The 19959-nt window shown below is 38.7% G+C and overlaps 1 protein-coding gene across 1 annotated transcript; it reads left to right on the forward strand.

Moving 5' to 3' along the window:
- The first annotated feature begins 152 nt into the window (after nt 1-152).
- On the forward strand, nt 153-19757 carry spef2 (sperm flagellar and cilia associated 2). Its single transcript, XM_084728498.1, is given in 38 exon segments — nt 153-326; nt 1130-1232; nt 1332-1584; nt 1833-2005; nt 2310-2424; nt 3521-3597; nt 3683-3899; nt 4015-4203; nt 5626-5813; nt 7366-7537; nt 7789-8011; nt 8164-8237; nt 8867-8933; nt 9097-9137; nt 9388-9491; nt 10126-10373; nt 10487-10559; nt 10657-10811; nt 11031-11237; nt 11564-11697; nt 11885-12012; nt 12600-12738; nt 12845-12976; nt 13155-13369; nt 13565-13616; nt 13782-13841; nt 13929-14052; nt 14134-14241; nt 14523-14661; nt 15372-15444; nt 15577-15733; nt 15840-15946; nt 16202-16384; nt 16579-16671; nt 17027-17197; nt 17502-17717; nt 19031-19153; nt 19283-19757. Coding segments are annotated over 38 exon segments (5157 nt in total). The 5' UTR covers nt 153-268; the 3' UTR covers nt 19349-19757.
- Nucleotides 19758-19959: the final 202 nt, after the last annotated feature.

A 19959-nucleotide genomic window follows, 5' to 3' on the forward strand; every position in this document is an offset into this window, starting at 1 on the left:
TAAGTGTTGCTAAAAATACCACGGTCCCTGCTCACCTGCTTCAGTGTGAAAGTGGGCCCGCCCGCTCCCACGAGAGCCCTCGTGTGAAGCAACGCTGTGCAAGTCAGTTGACGTGTCACCATGGCAACAGTACACCGCTGGGGTTCCTCCGATCGTGACCGTTTTTTAGTCGTTATTAGCGAGCTAATCTTACTATAACTCGGTAGCGTTCACTGACATGTAAATTATTTGGTAGTATATTGTCTGACTTGAAGTTAAAAGAAAGAAAATGACGGATATATTATGCAGGTGGCTGAACGAGGAGCTCCGGCTGTCAAAAGTTGTTGGTAAGTTGCAGCCCATCAAGCTAACTGAATTATGCTAACGCTAACTCGATGGTTTAGGTTAACTAGCCAGTTAGTGACGTTGCGTTTATGTAGTCTAGCTGCTTTTAAGTCGGTTTTTATTTACGTATGTAGCTGCAAAATCACAATTTGCTTCTAGGGGCTTTACAATCTGTACAGCACCCTGTGTCCCTAGACACTCGATTCAGATGAGGAAAAACTCCCTGCTTTGGCACACTAAAAACAAAAGGCCTGAGATTTTACAAAGCTAGGTTAACAGTTTTAGAGCCGAGAGACAGAAAAAAGCTTCCTTAGGGATTTCTCCTTTAATACAATGCAATAGCTCTGATAGTAAATCTGTATTCAAAGCAGCAAATATTTCTGAAGCCCTTCCCAGTATGACTTTACTTTTAAGACAATCCCAAAAATATGCATGTGATTGCAACCTGTTTACAATCCCTCCAGCACAAATTTGTTCAACTTCTGGCATATTTTGATATGATGAACGGTGTCCTGAAATACTTTGTTCTTAATTTCCAGTTGAATTATTTCCATAGTGGGCTATTACTTACTTTATTTCCCCCAGTATTCCCATCATGTGTGATTGTAAACATTTATTTGTGACACATGTTTTGTAGTTGTCCTTTCTTCCATAGTCCCTATAAGTAAGTAATAAGTAACTATAAGTAAGGTATTTATAACCTATTTTAAAGGTTATCCAAGATTTTTTAAGTTGTTAACAACATCACAAATTGGTCACGTTGAAAATGTCATTTGCATAATTGATTGCATGTTCATCTTCACAGAGCCAGAGACCTTTGCCAAGAGTTTCTCCAATGGTTTCCTAATTGGGGAGGTTCTGCATAAATATCATTTGCAGAATGATTTTAGTTTGTTTACAAAGAAAGAGTAAGTTGGCCAATCTTTTGGTCTTTCTCTGACTGTATCTTGATTTTGCAGATCATTCAAAGTATTGATAATTAAGTGAATCACACTTTTTTCTCATAGCACCTCCATCTCCAAAGTGAATAATTTTACCCGTCTTGAGCCTACTCTTCAGTTACTGGGGATCTCCTTCAATGTAAACACAGCCCAGGAACTGATGCAGGAGAGGCAGGGTGTTGCCACACGCCTCCTTTACCAACTCTACGTCTCACTTGAAAAGATGAAGAAAGCCCAAATCAGTGGGACAGTGATGGAAATCATGCAGCCTGCAGCCAGTGCTGCCCTGCACAAAAAAGAACATGAGATCTACTCTGATGTAAGGGGGACTGTATAGAAGTGTGTGTAGTGTGTGCATGTGGTTAGGAGACAAGTTGCCTTACCATGTGCTATCACTGAAAAACTGTATGGTGAAATATAACATTACACTATATAATATAATGTAACTCTGACTGTCTTTTAGTCTTTCAATCTTTAAATAATTTTATATTTAAAGTTCAGATTATTATATTATTATCTACAAAAACATATATTTTCAAGCATCTTACGCTCTTTCTTATTATATAGCTACTGCATCAGGTGGTGAAACGTGATGCTGAGCTGAAGCTGCAGAAGATTTCTCAGCACGGTGAGGAGAAATATCAGCAATGGAACGAGAGGTCTGTGATGATACATCCCATCCAGCAAAAGAGACAACCTAAAGTCCAGGATATCCAGAGAATGAAGAACCCTGAGAAGGTACTGAAGACCACGGAAAGTAAAATACAGTATTGTAACACATTTCCACTGTATCATTTTAACATCAGATCAAATTTTATGACTACACTTTAAGACAGTCTACAGTTAACATCTTTACCAACTTCATTGTACATATTTTTTTCTCAGTGTTACATGTCAAACTGTTACCACTCTTTGCAGTATTTTGGTGTTGAATACTACTATAATAATATATAGCACCAGCACTGAGTGATAAACCTACACTAAACCAAGCTGCTTGACGATAGAATAAAGGCAAGCTAATGCGACTAACAGTGGGGGTGTGTGTATGACTTGTAACCAGGCTACTTTTGTCCAGGTTCCCAAGCCACCCCCTTACACTTCACAGCTCAACGTAAAGAGGAGACAACGCCAGGAGCAACGCAGGGTACAAGATGCACAGGTGGGATCTAAGTAATGATGTGATAATATGCTATCCCAAAGAGGGAATTCCATTAATGGTCAGCTATAGATTAGTGTCAACAGAATTTGTTCAGGTTGGTGCTTGCTGACAATGGGCTATCAACCTAGTCTAGTCTAGGTAGTCCCTTCAAAAGCTCACATCAGTCATCAGAATCTATTCAATATACAAAGAAAATATGCTTTGCACAGATTTCGAAATTCAGGCCCAAGAGCTTTGTGTGTGTTTTTAAATTCACCAGATGTTCTCAGGTCCTCTCACAACCAATAGCATGTTATTGCTTAACTCCCATGTTTACAGAGTAGATATTGCTTTTAACTCAGTTTCTCTGCCAAGGTTTTCCCTGGATATTGATGACTGATTGCAGTGTTTCCTCTAGGATTTTTTTCAGCAGCGGGGGCAGGCATTCCGTTTCTCTTCTTAGAGAAATATTTCAATAAACTCATCTGAAAAATGCAGTCAGTTGTTACATAATGGTGTGTAGATATTAACGTTAGCCTAATACTATCAATTAGTTTACTCACGTTAGCGACACTGAGTTGGCACCGGGCCAAATTAACTTAAAATACCGATAAGTTATGTAACGTTAGCTGGTCATCAACATATTGTGAACGTCGTTTAACTTGTAAAATCTATGTTGAGTTATCTCAAGCTAATAACTTAACTACGTCTACCTCTTCTCCGGCCGGTAATTCGCTGCTTTATTGTTTATTTGTAATTCGGGAATTCGCTCCTCTGACTCTGCCCTGTCGCCTAGGTGCTTGACGTGCTTGACAACCGCGCCCCCCAAACAACGCTAGCATCATGCAAATGAGCATGCGCAAGTATATTTCCATACTGAGCAAGATAGTTATCTGCAGTTTACCTTAGTGGTCGCAAGTACCCGACAGGAGTCTGTTTTGAAGGTGGAGAGATGCGGTGGTGGTGTATTTGCATCAACAATAAAAAAAGAAAAAAAGAAAAGAAATTTGAAGGAGTGGCGGCTAGGATTTAGGAGTGGCGGGCCGCCACTCCTAAATGACATTAGTTAGTTTGTCTTTCTGGTATTATTACCATGCCTGTCCATTTGTCCATGCAGATGATCCAGACTGAAATAGCCCAGTTTGAAACAAACAGGAAGAAACTGGTTACTTATGGTTTTGCTCCATCTTTAAGGTGAGAGAAAGTTCTATAGCAACCTGAGATATTCACTACCATGCATCCAACCAATTACTTCATATATGAACCTCTTCTATTCTAGTAGTCCGCCCTTCTCCAGAAGTGTTACCCTTGGTGGCAATAGTGTCCAGAGCTGTAATGCACCTGGAAGTGGAACTAAGCTGGTCTTACAATCCAATAGCAAGTATATGCAGGAGATCCGACAGAGGCTGAAAGAGAGTGCCTCAACTCGTGAGCAGAGAGAGAAAAGACAAAACAGATTCCTGGTGGAGCAGTTCAAGGCCCATGAAGCTCAAGAGGTGAAACTTTTCCTCTCCTCCAATTGAGAAATGTTAATGTGTCTAATGTTAATAGAAATAAATACCTACTCAGGATACTTCAATATTGACCAGCCACCTCTGCTTCACCCTGCAGGAGGCGCGGCGGGATGAGCTGCTGGTGAAGCGTCTGACACGTCAGACTAAGCAGGAGCAGCGTTTGGCAGCTCAGCTCCTTCACATACGTCATGAGAAGGAGGTGATCCAGAGGAACCGCCTGTTCTTAGAGCAGCAAATCCAGCAGCGGAGAATGAGGGACTTCCAGGAAGCGCTGGAGAGGGAGGCGGTGAGATAGGATGAATAAGGAAGAAGAATAATGCTCTCTATTGTCACTTTGTATTAGGTTGTGTCAATGATAGTATAGCTGGTATAATAATGAGTGAGAGGAAAGGGTTGATTTTGGTCGTGTGTATAGTATCAACACGGCATTAGGTATTACGAAAAGATAGAGAGAGAGGGACTTCAGAGGGACATACAGTAAAGTAAAGCTGTATGAATCATGACAATTATATGTCCATTATGTCCTTCCAGTGATGACACTGTATGTGACAGATTTAGTTGAAAAGAGGGCAAAGATACTTGGAGAAATGCCTCCCAAAGGATAAAGGCCATCGCCCAGCATGGCTTCAGTGTTTAATATGCAGTATGTTGCAGTATGGTGTAGTCATGAAACAGTGGTGTTGTTATTAACCTAATTGTCTTGTGATTAAATCTCAGATTCTGCTGGTTATTTGCCATTTGATTTAGGGAGCAAATGTCATGATTAAATGTACATGTAGGCTTTAATGGTATATTAATGACGTTGCGTGTCTTGATAAATGAGGACGATGAATTCATTGTTATCCAGAAGGAAACTATGATTAAAATCCTCCTTTCTTTTATTCTGAAACCATCGATATCAGTAATCTACTGATTTCAAAAAGTGATGTCTGATAGGTTGGGTCTCTGTAAGGCTGTTTTCCACAAAAACATCTCCAGTAGTTTTTTGTTTGTTTGTTTGTTCAGTTTGTTTTGCACAATAGATGACCTTTGTAACATCTTTCATCTGCATTAAAGGGTAGTTCACCCTAAAATGAAAATCCAATCGTTATCTACTCACCCTCATGTCGATTGGTTTAGTTTTTTTAGTCCACAAACCACTGGAGTTTCGCAGTATAACAGTGTTGCAGGATCTCCCAAACAATGAATGGTGATCAGTGAAAAAAAATAAAATAAAATGCCCCCATACTGATCATCTTGTGTAATCAAAGACCCCTAAAGCCCCAACATGCCAAGTTGACATGAAAGACATTATTTACATCATGCACACCAGCTGAAATGGTTGTATATGTTGTGACAGTGTGCAAACAGCATGTTGGGGCTTTAGGAGATTTGTATTACACCAGATGAGCAGTATGGAGACATTTTATGTTTTTATTATTTATTTATTTATTTATGTACGTTTGAAGACTGGTCACCATTCACTTCGATCGCTTGGGAGATTCTGCAATGCTGTTTTCCTGTGAAACTCCAGCAGTGTGCTGTGGACTAAAAAACTAAATCTGACCTTCAATCAGCATGAGTGTCAGTAGATAATGAGCAAACTTTCATTTTTGGTTGAATTATCCCTTTAATTACTTTAATGTTTTTTTTAACAATGGTGATTAGCAGGAATATTATCTCATACCTTCTCCATTCATTCCATCTTTCTGACCGGGGCCTTGTACAGGCTTTGGCTCAGCATGCTAAGTTGGCAAAGGAAGAAGAGATCAAACAGGAACTTGAACTCTGTAACAGGATTGCTGCTGAGCGAGCTCAGAACAGATACAAGAAGCATGTTGTGACCTGCAAGGGCATTTTGGAACAGATAGTGGACTTGGCCACCAAGGTTGGAGAATATCGACTGCTCACTGGGAAGTACGTAACTCAATTGATTTTAATGATGCAGTAGCAACATGCATTAGGTATTTGGGCTTAAAGGTCCAGTGTGTAAGAGTTAGGGCGATCTATGGCAGAAATTGATTTTAATATTGGTAAGTATGTATGTTCATATAAGTATAAGTGAGTATGTTTTCATTAGTACATAATCACCTGAAATGAAGAATTTTGTTTTTGTTACCATAGAATTAGCCCTTTATGTCTACAGAAGGAACGGTTCCTCTTTAACATAGGCCACCATGTTGAACCACCATGTTTCTATGGTAATCCAAACTAGACAAGCCAAACACTGGCTCTAGATATAGCCTTTTGCAATTTTTTGTGCGTTTTGTGGCCACTGTAGTTTTTCTTACACACTTGGAAGGGGAAACTGAAGCATTCAGTTGGTTACAATCTACAACCTCACCACTCAGTGCCACCTAATCCTGCACACTGGTCCTTTAAAACCATCAAACTGACCTTGTGGTCAGTCAGTCAGTGAATATGTGGAAATTCCAAAATGTGTTATAAAAATGTGTCTCATGGTAGTTACTAAGTGTTATTATTAGAAATTATTGCAAAAGTTAGTTAAGCAGGGCACCTGGACAACTCAGTTGGTAGAGTGTGCGCCACATGTACAGGGGCTGCGAGTCCTCTGCAGCAGTTTGACTCCTGCCTGTGGCTCTTTGCTGTGTGTCATTCCCCCACTCTCTCTCTCCCCATTTCTTGACATATCTTCAGCTATCTTATCAGTTAAAGGCATAAAAAGCCCCAAAAAATTATTGGTGAAAAAAAAAAGTTAGTTAAGCAACCTAATTTTAAGTGAGTTGAATGTACTCTAGATGTAAAGATGTTTTGTCTTTGGCCGTAATCTAAGGGAGGAAGTTAAAGAGTGATGGGACAAGTCCTCTCCTATGTCACCAAATTTTGCACACTCAAACACAAAGTTGCTTCAAGAAAAAAAGTAGCCATCTGTTTTGTCTTTGTCTAAAATAAAGTTCATAAGAACAGGAGCAACAGAATGAATATAGGCAAGTGTACCCTTTAATTATTGCTTTGTTTCATTGTTTTTCTTTTTTGCTGAAGGAAAACATCTAAAAGGTATTTTAGGAAAGCACTGACAGTTTGAAAACTGAAAAGACTGAAATCTTTCATGTAATGTTGTATAAAAACTGAGACTGAGGTGCAGCACGAGTCAAAACCCGTGAACAAATAACCAATATTGGAAATGGTTTTGTAGAACTGACCAGTGGTCAAATAAAACCAGGAGATGTCAACATTCTGTCTGCTTCTTCTCAAATACATCATTTCATACATAACCACATATATGCACTGCCCACACAGCCCTGCTAAATGTTCACTTTGTACATGTGTGTATCCTACTATGTTAGATTTTATATATCCACTGCAGTAACTCCGCTACACATGGTTTGATTAACTATTTATGAAATAAATAATAATAATAATTTTCATTCCCAATCATTCATTGATTTTAATTAGAATTAATAAATATCTTTGCCTCCTTTCATTTTTTTTCTGCTGTCATGTCCAGCCTGATTCCAGAGAAGGAGATGAGAGAGTGGAAGGAACTGCTGTTCAGTGGTCTGCCTCTCTATGAGCCGATAAAGGGTCAGCAGCCAGGGTTTGAGTTCTCTACCCCACTAGACCCCGTAGAGCTTAAGAAGCAGGAGATTCTTAATAACCAGGACTATGATGAATACATTGTGAGTGTGAAACACGCGTGTAGTGTGTTTTTAAATCATGTTTGTACGTCTCTGAATAACTTGTTGTTTAAACCCACATTTTCAAATGAATGCTGATTTCAGTATCGAATCAAATGTGAATTAGAGAGGCCAAACCAGTCTACATTTTATGACACTGAAAAAGTTTGAATTGTTCCTGAACTGAAGTCCTGAACTGTCTGAATGCTGTAGCTCCTCTTTGTCTCAGCCATGTGTTACTGTATGTTTGTCAGAACATGGTAGGAGAGTGGGCGTGGCCAGAGGAAGCAGGGGAGACCAAATTACCCCTGACCAACAACAACATTCTTGGACATGTTGTTGTGCGACTGAGGAACATTGTTCATCAACCTGTCATGGAACCCTCCTCACCTTCATTTCCTCACTTTACCCTCAAGGCCTGTGTCCTGGGCAAGTTTTGCTCTGGCAAGACCGCCTGCCTGGCCAAGATGGCTGAAGGTACATGGCTTGCAATCCAAACACAGATGCAAGCATACACACCAACACAATGTCTCACCACTTAATAAGGTCTTAACTGAAATGACTTATTGGAATGGATGTGGAAGAAGGTTGTATTTGTTGCTAAGTATTCGTGTTATTTCCTGCTTTAGCCCATGGCATCTATGTCTTATCAGCTTACACACTGACTGAGGAGGCACTGAATGCTTTCCAGAATGGAGAAGAGGTTAGTCAGATACACTGTGACAGTATTTTTACTGCGCTGGATTCCATTTTGTTGCATCATTTTTCTTGGAAATTATTTTTCAGGACTATAAAATCTCACTTGTCTTTTCTGCTAAAGTGTATAAATATGGAAACAAATCTGGTGAGATAGATTTGCTCCCATATATAAAATTCTAAATACATTATTTTTGATTTAGTTGTCTAAAATCTTATTATTTTTATTTTAATAAAACTTGACTAAACCTGACTAAAACTAAATCAAATTTGTTGTCACCATTTAAAGCAACCCTTTTTGGTCACAATTTACAGGTAAGAGAGCAGCAAGGAGAGACAGACAATGAACAACTGCCCGCATCTGACACATCACCAAAACCTGGTCAGCTATTGTACCCAGTTGATTCAATAATATGCTATTTTATACTCAAGAGTGTGTTTGTTTATTTGATTGTAATAAGAAAGTACTGCATATTGTTTTTCAGATCCTGGCACTCAAGAGGAAACACACAGTAACGTAAGAGCAAGTGATTTTTCTGATGCTGTTTTATATTTACTACACAATGTAACCAATGTAACCAATTAATATCATTAACCAGATTAAAATGTGCAACCTTTTTTGGACAAAATGTACAGGTCACAGAGCAACAGGAAGAGAAAGACAAAAAGCAACTGCTCACATCCTCCACATCACCAAAACCTGGTTAGTTATTGAACCCAACATGATTCTATTCTGTGGTGTTTATACTCTACATTTCAGTGTGTTTATCTGCTTGAAAGACCAGTGTACTGCATATTACTATTATATTTCAGACAGTTGCTTGTTTGATGTAGAATGTATCACTTCTAATTTCATTGTTTTTTAGATCCTGACACTCAAGAGGAAAGTATAGATAATAATATAAGAGTAAGTGTTGTTTGTGTGCATGTTGTATTTTCAGTGTTTTGTGTTTACTTATACACAATGTAACCTGCATCCAATGTCTGTCACTAACCAAATTAAAATGTGCTTTCCTTGCTGTTACAATAATCACTCAGGAGCATGTTAATAATTTGGACTGCTGAGCTATAATCATTTTTTTAATTGATTGCTTGTGTATTTTTTTGGAATAAACTCTTTTCTTTCTTACTTTTATATAAATGTATCCTTTACCCAGCTGTCTACCCGGGCCAAACAGGGAGCTGCTGCAGAAAAAGAGCTGAGGAAAGGCAAAGCCATCCCTAATGAGCTGTTAGTGGACATTATAGTAGAGGCTATCAGGTAAGCACATAGCCTATATTGCAATATAATACTGCATGTAGGATTTAGTCAATAGACCTTTTTCATGACCGCCATATTGATATGAAATAGTTGGATAAACAGGTGTTACTGATGATACTAATTTAGGTCCTGTTCCATTTAGTGTAGCAGAGTCTTTCCAGTGAGCCAACAGGCACCAGAGCAGCACTTGTGTTTATGCTACTATTTCATATCAAAATAGATACTGTCTGCCATATACTTTTACAACACACAAACACTCTCTAGACCAGGAATCTGCAACCTTTACTTTCAAAAGAGTCATTTTTGGCCAAAACAAAAAATGAAATGTCTCTCTGGAGATGTAGGCTATGACACACATTGTAGCTGACAAAACATTAAAACTTTTTCTTTCTTTTTTTTATTTGGTGTACAGGCTGCATATTTTTACAACTGAGTGATGTAAGAATCACTTAAGGCCTACCAAAATGATGAATGAAAATTACAGTGTTAAAAAAATAATTGTTATTCATTTCCTTATATTTTTTGTCTGAGCCACAGGGCCAATGGAAAGGGGAGGAGAGCTGCATGCAGTTACAGAAACACAGGTTTCAGACCCATGCTCTAGACAGTGAAATATTTGTTGTGTCCTTACTAGGCAGCTTCCACCTCTGTCAGGTTGGATCCTGGATGGCTTTCCAGTGGACATCACCCAGGCCTACCTGCTAGAGAAAGCCCTGGGTGGGTCTGTGGATGTAGAAAATGATGTTGTAAGCAGCAGGACGACCCTCGCTGCTGATCCTAATCCACCGAAATCCCCACCACCTCCAGCTCCTGTACTAGACCTGGCTCTGCTGCTGGATATCCCGGATGAGTGTGTGGTCGGACGTGCATTCAGTCAGGCGGGTACGTTACACTGGTGGGAGTTCAATGCTAAATATTTTTGTGCAACGAAACATTTTCTGTTTGATGGTCAAATGTAAATTATATGTTTGTGTGGCTGTGTGGTTCTCTTACAGATACAGATATTGCTGCTGCTGAAACCTCTGATCCCACAGACAGGACCCTGTATCTGGGTCAGATTCCTCAAAGGTAAAAGAAACAGAAAAAGAAGCCAGACAGAAATGATTACATTGCTGCTACAACATGACTGTGTGTTTAATATCTAACATCCTTTTTCCTACTCAAGGATCGAAGCTTTTCAGGACACTTGGCCACAACTAGAGAAATGGTTTGGTGGAAAGCAGAATATTTTGGTCCGTGTTGATGCAGACGTAGACGAGGAGGAGCTTTACAAGAGGGTGCAGTCTGTCATACAGAAAGTTATGATGCAAACGCAAGAAGGTACCTGGTTGTTATTTTATTATTAAGCAAATGTTAGTAGACTCAAATTGGTGCTTCCACTGTCCTGCTCTGAATCATTTTTTTCACTGTTTCATGGGATAAGGTACTAAATAAGATTAAAATTCAGACACTGGTGATGAGATTCTACAGTAGATGATATGTCTTCCCTGAAAGAAACACAGTATTTACTCATAATATTCCAATACATTGCCTCATCAGGTCTTGCCACTAATACTGTTGAAGATGTAGCGTTGGACAGTGGGAAAGCTCCAGACTCCTCCTCTGCAGCTACAGCGCCACCTGTAGACCAACCCCCAGATTTCACAGATAAAGCCCTGGGCCCCACTGAGTCCCTTTCCGGTCTGGATGAGGAAAAAGCCCAAAGTGTGAAGTCACTTTCCAAATCCAACACACACTCCCCTGGAGGTCAGTGGTTTGTGGATTACACATTTTAATTGTTAATTTAAAGTCACCTGTGGTGATAAAAAAAATAAATAAATAAAAATCTGCTTCTGAGGGAAAATTTATAAACGATACTTATGACCAGCCAGAAATGTTGACTGACTTATTTAAGGTAATTTAAATATGATCATCTGTGTCTAATTTAGTGTGGTTTGGCAAAAATTGCTTTCCCACTGCTGTAATCAATAAGAAAATATGGTCACTGAAATTATGTATATTCAGCATTTAATAAATATGTTTTACTTTGTTATAATGATAATGTATGTACTTTTCTTCTGGCTTATCAATAGGACTCTCTAGGAGGGCATCAACTTCCTCAGTGACCAATGAGGACTCTCAAGGAGTCTCCAAGAACCCACCTGAATCTGCCTCTCCCTGCCCAGGTTCATTGAGCTGGGTCTATGTGAACGAACCCCTTCCACAAGTAGGATACAACTTTTATTTATGTTTATTTGCTTATCAGTGTTGGCTGTTGACATAGGGTTCTCTATCTGTATTGTACTGTTTCCTATATGTGTGCATTACACTATATTTTATTTTGTTTTGTTATCCTCTGTCCTCCTATAGCCCCTTATTTGTACATGTCTTCCCCTGTCCATCTATATGTGTAGGAGATCCCGGAGTACCTCTGCACCCACTGGGAGACAGTGTGTGACTCATATGTGGACAACATAAAGACAGTGATGCAGCAGATGCGTTCACAACGCACTGTTATTGATCATGACCTTTACAAGATCAGGTATTCTGCCAGGCCTTGAAGGTAGTATTTGAACATTTTAATTTCATGTAGTACACTCAGTACAGACAAGCACATAACAGTTGCACCTTTCATACCAATTTTTTTCCCCATTTTCATATTTGATCTCTGTAGTTGAAGCTGCATAATTGCCGACACGGACTGTCTGTGCCAAGATTCTTACTTCTGTATATCTGATAACATGACAAGCTAGCAACACACCTATGGTATGCCATGAAAACCTAATTGCATGAGTAGCCATATAGCCTTGCAGACCAAAAGAGCCATTAATATCTTGTTAGCTACCATCAGTTTATCTCTTTTATCAGTTGTAGTATTAAACTAGGTTTTGTCATGTAGGTTTATAGCTGCAGATATATATAATATATATAAAAGTTGAACAACTGAGTATTTCTAATTCACCTCTAAATAAATAAGAGGTTGTTATAGTTATTCTTTTCTTGGCACAATTGGATGTGATAAATTTTGATACCATTAGGACTTTGTTAACAATATAAGAGGAAATTTGCTTTTACAGAAAATTATCTCTGTTAATATTATATTTATTAATATGTTCCCTCTCTCTGTAGAGAGGAGTACAAGCATTTCCTGGGGCGTCCAGACTTGAGGCAGGAGTTAGTGTCTCAGTGGCAGAAGGACTTTAACATCATACCTGATGATATGAGAGAAGACGAGGAAACCAAAGCAGAGCTACATCTGAGACTGGATGTAAGAAAAAAAATGTAATATAATACAACACACCTAATCTTAAACTGATCATGAAAATTGTGAAAATAGAAATGTAGAATATATGGAAATGTCCTGACGTGTACAGGAACTGTGTGAACGTTTGTGGGACATCAGTGACAAGCGTAAGGAGATGAATGAGCAAGAGAAGGGTGTTCTCACAGCCTGGTTGAAGGATCACACTGCCATCCTCAGGAACCACCACTCTATACTCATGCAGGTAGCTTTTTATTTATGTGAAACTACTTGGCTGAACAAAAAATTTCAGTTATTTGTACTTTGTGATTCTGTAGCTGTAAGCTCATGCTATAGCCTATTTCCTTTGTTCTGTTTCTGAACTGTTTTATGCATATCCTCAGTGTGATTTACCGTAATCTTGGATCGTTTGTTTTGTGTAGGTGGAGTTGGACCGTTTCCAGGCCACACTCTGTTTTCTAAGGGTCTACTATTTGAGTATGTACTGTCAGGTGCTGCCTGAGCTATCCTCCAACTTTGTCTCCATCACCCTGCTGGACACCTCAGAAATTAAAGGCCAGGATGAGATGTGAGACACACAAGTGAAAAGTGTGAATAATTTATGGATGATGAATATGGAAAGTGAAAGATTCATTTTGTTCCACCAGTACTGACCCAGCTGGCACAAGTGTGGATGACTTATATCACAGGCAGTGTTTCCTTTAAGTTTTCTGGAGTCTGTTGTTGATGAAATGTTGTAATTTTCTCACAGTCCAGATATTCCCCAGCACACACACACACATATGCACGTAAACAATTTCCTGCTCTTCTCTGGTGTTCCCCTCCTCCGCAGACGTCCTGATTCCTCAAAAAAAAAAGTAAACGGTCAGACAGAACCTGCTAAGGTATGTCAAATTGGATTCCTGTCTCCTTACACGTAGTTTTCATTCATTTCTTTAGTCAGGTTTTTATCATTCTTAATGTGTTTAAATGTAGTTTGAGAAAGTTTGCCTTGAAGTAATCCATAAATACTCTGACACACTATTGACCCTTTTCATTGTTAACTCTAGCCACCCCATGAGAAACTGATGTCCGACTATGAAGAGGTGTTCACAACCATCAGTAAACTGGTAACGTTCTGGGTCCTAGTGAGTATATTATGGAGGTAAATACACATTTTTTCTCCACTCCTGATGTGTGGTTTAACATGTGTGTAGGTGGCAGCAGAAGCCCACCAGGTGGAGACAAAAGAGGAGAAGAGACCCCAAAAGGAAAGCACAAAGGCTTCTGCAAGTGCAAATCAAAAAGGAAAAAGAAATCAGTCATCAAAAAAAAAGAAAGGCATGTAATTTTTTAGATTATTAAGAAGATTATAGAGATTTTCCTTCCATCATTATTTTCCTACCCATCTTGTTCCCCCAGGTCCACCATCTCCTCCTCCAGCCCCCAGCCCTGCACCAGTTGATGATGAAAAGTCAAATACAAAAAACAAAATACATCAAGAATATGCAGCTGCACTGGCTCATGACGGTATGCACACACACACACACACACACACACACACACACACATCAGTAGACTGAGTATTCTCTTTATATCACAATGTATTGTCATATTAATAATTTTCTCGGTGGTTCTAATTTCTTACAACTGTTATATAAAGGATACATGCATGCAGGTGTGTTGTTATATATATTCATGTGTTAATTTTCATATGTGCACATACATGCATGTTAGTGTGTGTGTATGATCAGTATGCTTATTTAGTTGTGTCCCTTTGTTTGTTATCCTGCATGCTTGTGTGTTTCCAGAGAAAGCAGCAAAAGAGCGCATTGCACTGGTGAAAGGTCACGGTCTGGTGATGGTGCACTCTCTGCAAAGCAGAGCTGAACAGACTTTAAGCAGCATGGAGAAGTGGTTAGAAGCGCACTATCTTGCAGAAATGAAGAGGTATGGTACAGTATGAGTGTGGGTCCATTTATGATGTGCATATAGACGGGCATTAATGTGAATGAAGCAGCAATAGCATGATAATACACTTTTTTTAATTAGTGTTGTTATTTATGATTAGTGTGTCTGCATTTTTAACTATTGCTGAATATAAAAATACATACATAATAATTTTGTTGGTTTTAGACTACAGAGAGGGTTTTTTCTTCTTAATTGACCCTTCCTAAGTTGAACCCCTTTTCACTCTGTGCCCCAGTGACAGTTTAGCAAACTTGGTACCTCACTCAACTTTCTATTTTCCTGTCTCCTGTACTTAGATATGCTATATGTGCTTGGCTTGTCTATGTTGAAAAGAAAACCAAATTTTGAAGATTTTGCTGGTGGGCCTGTAAAAGCGACATATATTCCCTAAATTAAGTTATCTCATGTTAGCAGAATGCTAGCAAACTAGGTAGCTAATTTATGTCAGTCATTAGCTAGCTACTTATCTAGCACTTTGCTAAGATTAACTAGATTGTTATTTAGCATTTTGCTAACATTAGCTAGTTTAACATGTCACTTTTACAGAAAAAGGAGAAAGTTGACTGAGATACCAAGTTTGCTCAACTGTTATTGGAGCACAGAGCATAAGTGGGTGGGATTTAGGAAAGGTCAATCATACACAGAATGAAAGGTTGATATTACATCTGTGTCCATCTCCTTTTCTGTAGTATTGAACAACTATCAGAAGTGGTTCACCACCACATAGAGGCTGGCTCTAAGTTGAAGAATCAGCTGGTGTTGGTATGTGATAACTTCAAATTGAATGTACTCATTTTTCATGAGGATGTCCAGTTACTATTGATGATAAATGTAGTGAATCAAAGCGATGAAAGGAAATTGTGCTCTCCTCCTTTTCTATATTCTTTTCTCCAGGAATGTACCGACTTCTACATGAATGGAGACTGTCACATGGTGGCAAGCCCACCCAGCCCTCCCCATTTACCTGCTGGGGAGAAACCTTCACGTTCTACCCCAACCATCACTCAGCTAGAGTCACTCTACCTGCAGTTAAACACAATTGCTCCGTCAGGTGCATATAGGGGGGCAAGTTGCAATGCAACTGGATCTATAAATGCTGCTATCATGCTGTCCATCCATCCATCTAGTGACCCTTTACATTCCTGTCTGACTTTTAGGCCTCATGTCCAGTTTTGAGTTCTCCAGTTTACTCAGGGATATCACCTCTGTTAACATGGGCAGAAACACTTTGCCTGAGCCCTGGAACAACAAGAATGAAAGACAGGTATTCCTCACAATATTCCAGACACTCAAAACACAAAGTTGGGTGATAATTTCTTCATAGCACCAAATAATACAACAATGCTGCAAGTTGGCTGTTATGAACGATTTGAGTCAATTGACAAAATTTTTTAAAACCAAATAATTACATAATCAGATAGCACTCTGCTATCAAAACATTCCTGCACCATACTGTTTAGTTATTTAGAACACATTACATAGCTCACAGGAAGATTGTTCCTGTCTCTCCCATCCCCAGCTGATGGAGATTGTGTCGCTGTTAAATGACGACTATGAGCTGATAGACTGGCGTCAGTTTCTGCTCAGTGCTGCCCTCCCTTGGCCATTTCCCTCCCTAACACAGCTGCTGGTTCTGCTAGAACGTTTCAAGGCAGCAGATACTGGAGACACAGGCTATATAAATGAGGAACAGTACCTACAGGTTAGTCTCTCACAAACTCAGGTGTACACTGTAAATTAAGATTCTGATTCTCTGGTCAGACATTTTACTAAAATAACATTAACACATTTAATGTATATTGCACACTTTACATACTATGAAGTGAAAACTGTAGCTCTCTGAATGTAAAAAAAATAAAAATATTTAGTCGTTTCTCTTGCCTCCTTTCTCACCAGACAGAGTTGTGGTTTTCCACTGAAAGTGTCCAGCATGTCCCTGAGGACCCCTCTGAGCCTCTGCCTTATAACCATCTGGCTAACCTGTGCAAGGTAAACTACCAGCAATGCCTGACAACTTGTCAAATCAGATTTTTATTACTCTTGAAATGGGCAATCGAAGTGTCCATGGTAGACGAAGAACATAAAGGGCACAAAAAGAATACATATAAAAGGGAGAGAATATAAGAAACAATACATTGTTTCAAAATGTTTTACTTTATTACTATAACAACAACTTTTTGGCAACATTCAGTGCTAACTTATTGTAAAAATAAATAAATCACCAACTAAGGATACAGTCATCACAGTGCCACCTGCTTTATTCTAAACCTAAAAGCCTTAAGTTTGTTGTAAACAAAAAGTAAATTAATGAACAGTAACATTTGCCTCTGTTCTTTCTTCTTAGTTCTTTTTCCAGTTGTTTGCAGACCACTCTTTCTCTCCCCCTCGACTGAACTATGTGTCCATGCTGCAGTACTTTGCAGCCGACCCCAATCCCAGGCAGGGATTCATCAGAGCACTTAGTGTTGTTCTGGGACAACATCTAAAGCACCGATCAACAAGCCACCTGGTCAAGGTGAGTAAAATAATGCACCAAAAAAGTCAATTTAATTTCCACTTGAAGTTCATTGCAAAAGCAGTTTATCTTCCTCATCTTCTATCCTCAAAATATTATTATTTTCTGTCACTAATGTCTCTTGATGGTCCAGAATTACAATTGCAGACAGTGATAGTATTTTCTAATAATGTCAACAATAATTTTGTAATAGCATGTGTCAGTTTTTGTAGTTGTCAGTAAATTGTTTTGGAATGTAACATGCAAGTGTTAATGTTTCTCTTTGGTACAAACTATTGCACATCACAATGTGTTGTGTGTACAGTCTATGCCCAGTATAGCAGAGGCTGCAGAGCACTGCTCCCCAGAGCATGATGGACACTACAAGGCAGAAGAGACTCTGTGTGCATCAAGCAGTTCGTTGGAGGAGCAGGAAGTGTCTATTCCTGCTCTTCTTGCTGTCATCTGTCACAAAATCAACAAGATTAAAGACAACATCCCTCTTCCTTCAGGCTGCCTAAGTCAGGAGGAGCACAATGAGGTATCACTCTGTGAAATTTCACTCTGCATTCTAATTGGCATACTTTTTACTTTTACTATGTACTGTAGCTGCCCTTAAAAGTACTTACTGTTGCATGTAGTATGCATACAATTGGGACATACTATCAGGATTGCATTCTGCAAAGTGCAACTGGATGCAATAGGACATTGCTGTATTTTTGCATTTGACGTACTATGTATTAGGACATACTAAATCTTTTCTGGCATACTAAATAGTATGGTAGTATCAGTATTGGAACACACAGTCAAAGGCTTTAGAGTAAATACTTAAATGAATGCTTGACTTAAATAAAGGGATAGTTCAGATAATTTGAAGTGGGGTCTTTATGAGGTACTTATCCATAGTGATTGTATTAACTACACTAAATGATGGTCGGCAAGCTTCCAGTTTGGAGAAGCAGCAGGAGTAACCTGTGTAGGAAGCTAAATCAATATGATTAATATCAATATCAAGATTTTAACTGTATGTTATATTTAGTATATTTTCACCACTTTACCTTGCTATAAGACTGTCATATAAGTCAAATATCACTCTCTCTCACTCAACCAAACTCCATTGGCAAAATCAGTAATTTTACTTCACAGAACACAAGAGTTTCTCATCTTCTGCTGCCTTTGTGTTTATTTGTGTTATTGTGTGAATTCAGTGAATCTGAACTAACCCTTCAAAACACACAAAGTCACACAATAACACCAACAAACTAACTGACTGAGGAAGCAGTAGACCAGCAACTCCTGTGCTCTTAAAGGTAAGATTACTGTTTTTGCCAGAGGAGCATGGTTGCTGGTTGCTTTGAAGAGAGACAGGGAAAACCCTGTTTGGCGGCAAGTTTGAAAGTGTTGAAAATATTCTAAGTATAGTGTACACTTAAACTGATGCTGAGATTGTTAGACTTTTTTTAAGTGGCTAAAATACATTTTAAACTTCCCACAGTAGTACACTGCATAGCTTCCATGCTGGTACTCTTCTCTGTTTCTGCCATCTGTATGTGATACACTGACTATAGATGAGTGTCTCATACAACTTAATTTCAAATAGTCCAAACTGTCCCTCTAGGGAATGAGTGGTTGACTAAATATAGTAAAAGATCAAATGAAATGGCCTCTGAAAGAAAACTCACCAGTCCTAAAGCTGTCAGTAGTTTTTATTTCCTGATTATGTGGGTTTGCTGGCTATCTTTGCGCATTTGAAAGGATATAGATCTATATTTAAACATGCTTTTCAGTTCAGTATTATTATTAAAACATGACTCTTTCCTCATGCTTACACTGCTCATCTCTGTTGGTCTCTAGAATCTGGTGCACATATTCAGAGAGCTGGGTTACAATCCTGAGGAGTGTGTCCCCTTCTCCAGTCTCTCTCAGCATCCTTTCATCCAGCATCTGATGGGGACCTCAGAAATCTATAAGCTCGTAGTAAGTCTGTACATAGACTCATGACAACACTTTCATCTATCTATCCTTTCTTTCTTGTTTTTAACCTTTATTATCTCTCAAATGTATCTCTTGTATCTCTCTATCTTCTCTCTGTCTATTGTCTCTTAGAACATTCATAGAGTGCTACTGGCTCATCAGGATGATGGAGAGAGTGACACCTTGACTGTTTCCTGAGGGATAACACAAACACAGTGCATATAGATACTGTTGTCTGCACCACAATGACCTCTTTCACTTTAGGAATACATAAAGTTGTTGCTTCAGCCATTTTGAAGTATTCTCATTAAATTAAAGTTTGAAATTTGGAATGTATTGCTTCCTTCAGTATTGAATAGATTTGCTACCATAACTTGTTTCAGTATGTAGTAGAATGTAACGTTTAAACATTGATTCAATACAAGTATAAATACATTAATAATTTTTTCATATGTCTGTTGATGCCACTGCAAAAACAAAATAAAGTCTGAGGCACACATTTTTTTCTTCTTTTTTAAATTAAGAAACTGCACACAGTGCTGGTACAGAACAAGTCACTGGACACCATCTGGTTTTGCTACTGCAAGTCAAATTTCAGGCATGACAATGAAAAAATTAACTGACCTATGGTCACTTAGTTATTTTTTATTAGCTTCTGTAGTTTTAATACTATAATTGATGGATACTGTGTCATCCTAAACACACTGTATTGGAAGAAGTATTGATGTATGTGATACTTATGACAACTTTACTATCTAGAAATGTCTGTAACTGATGTTGGTTGGTATGACAACATAACTGAGGTGACA

Source organism: Lutjanus erythropterus, chromosome 10 (genome assembly GCF_056507025.1).
Source record: "Lutjanus erythropterus isolate fLutEry1 chromosome 10, fLutEry1.hap2, whole genome shotgun sequence".
Lineage (NCBI taxonomy): Eukaryota > Metazoa > Chordata > Actinopteri > Lutjaniformes > Lutjanidae > Lutjanus > Lutjanus erythropterus.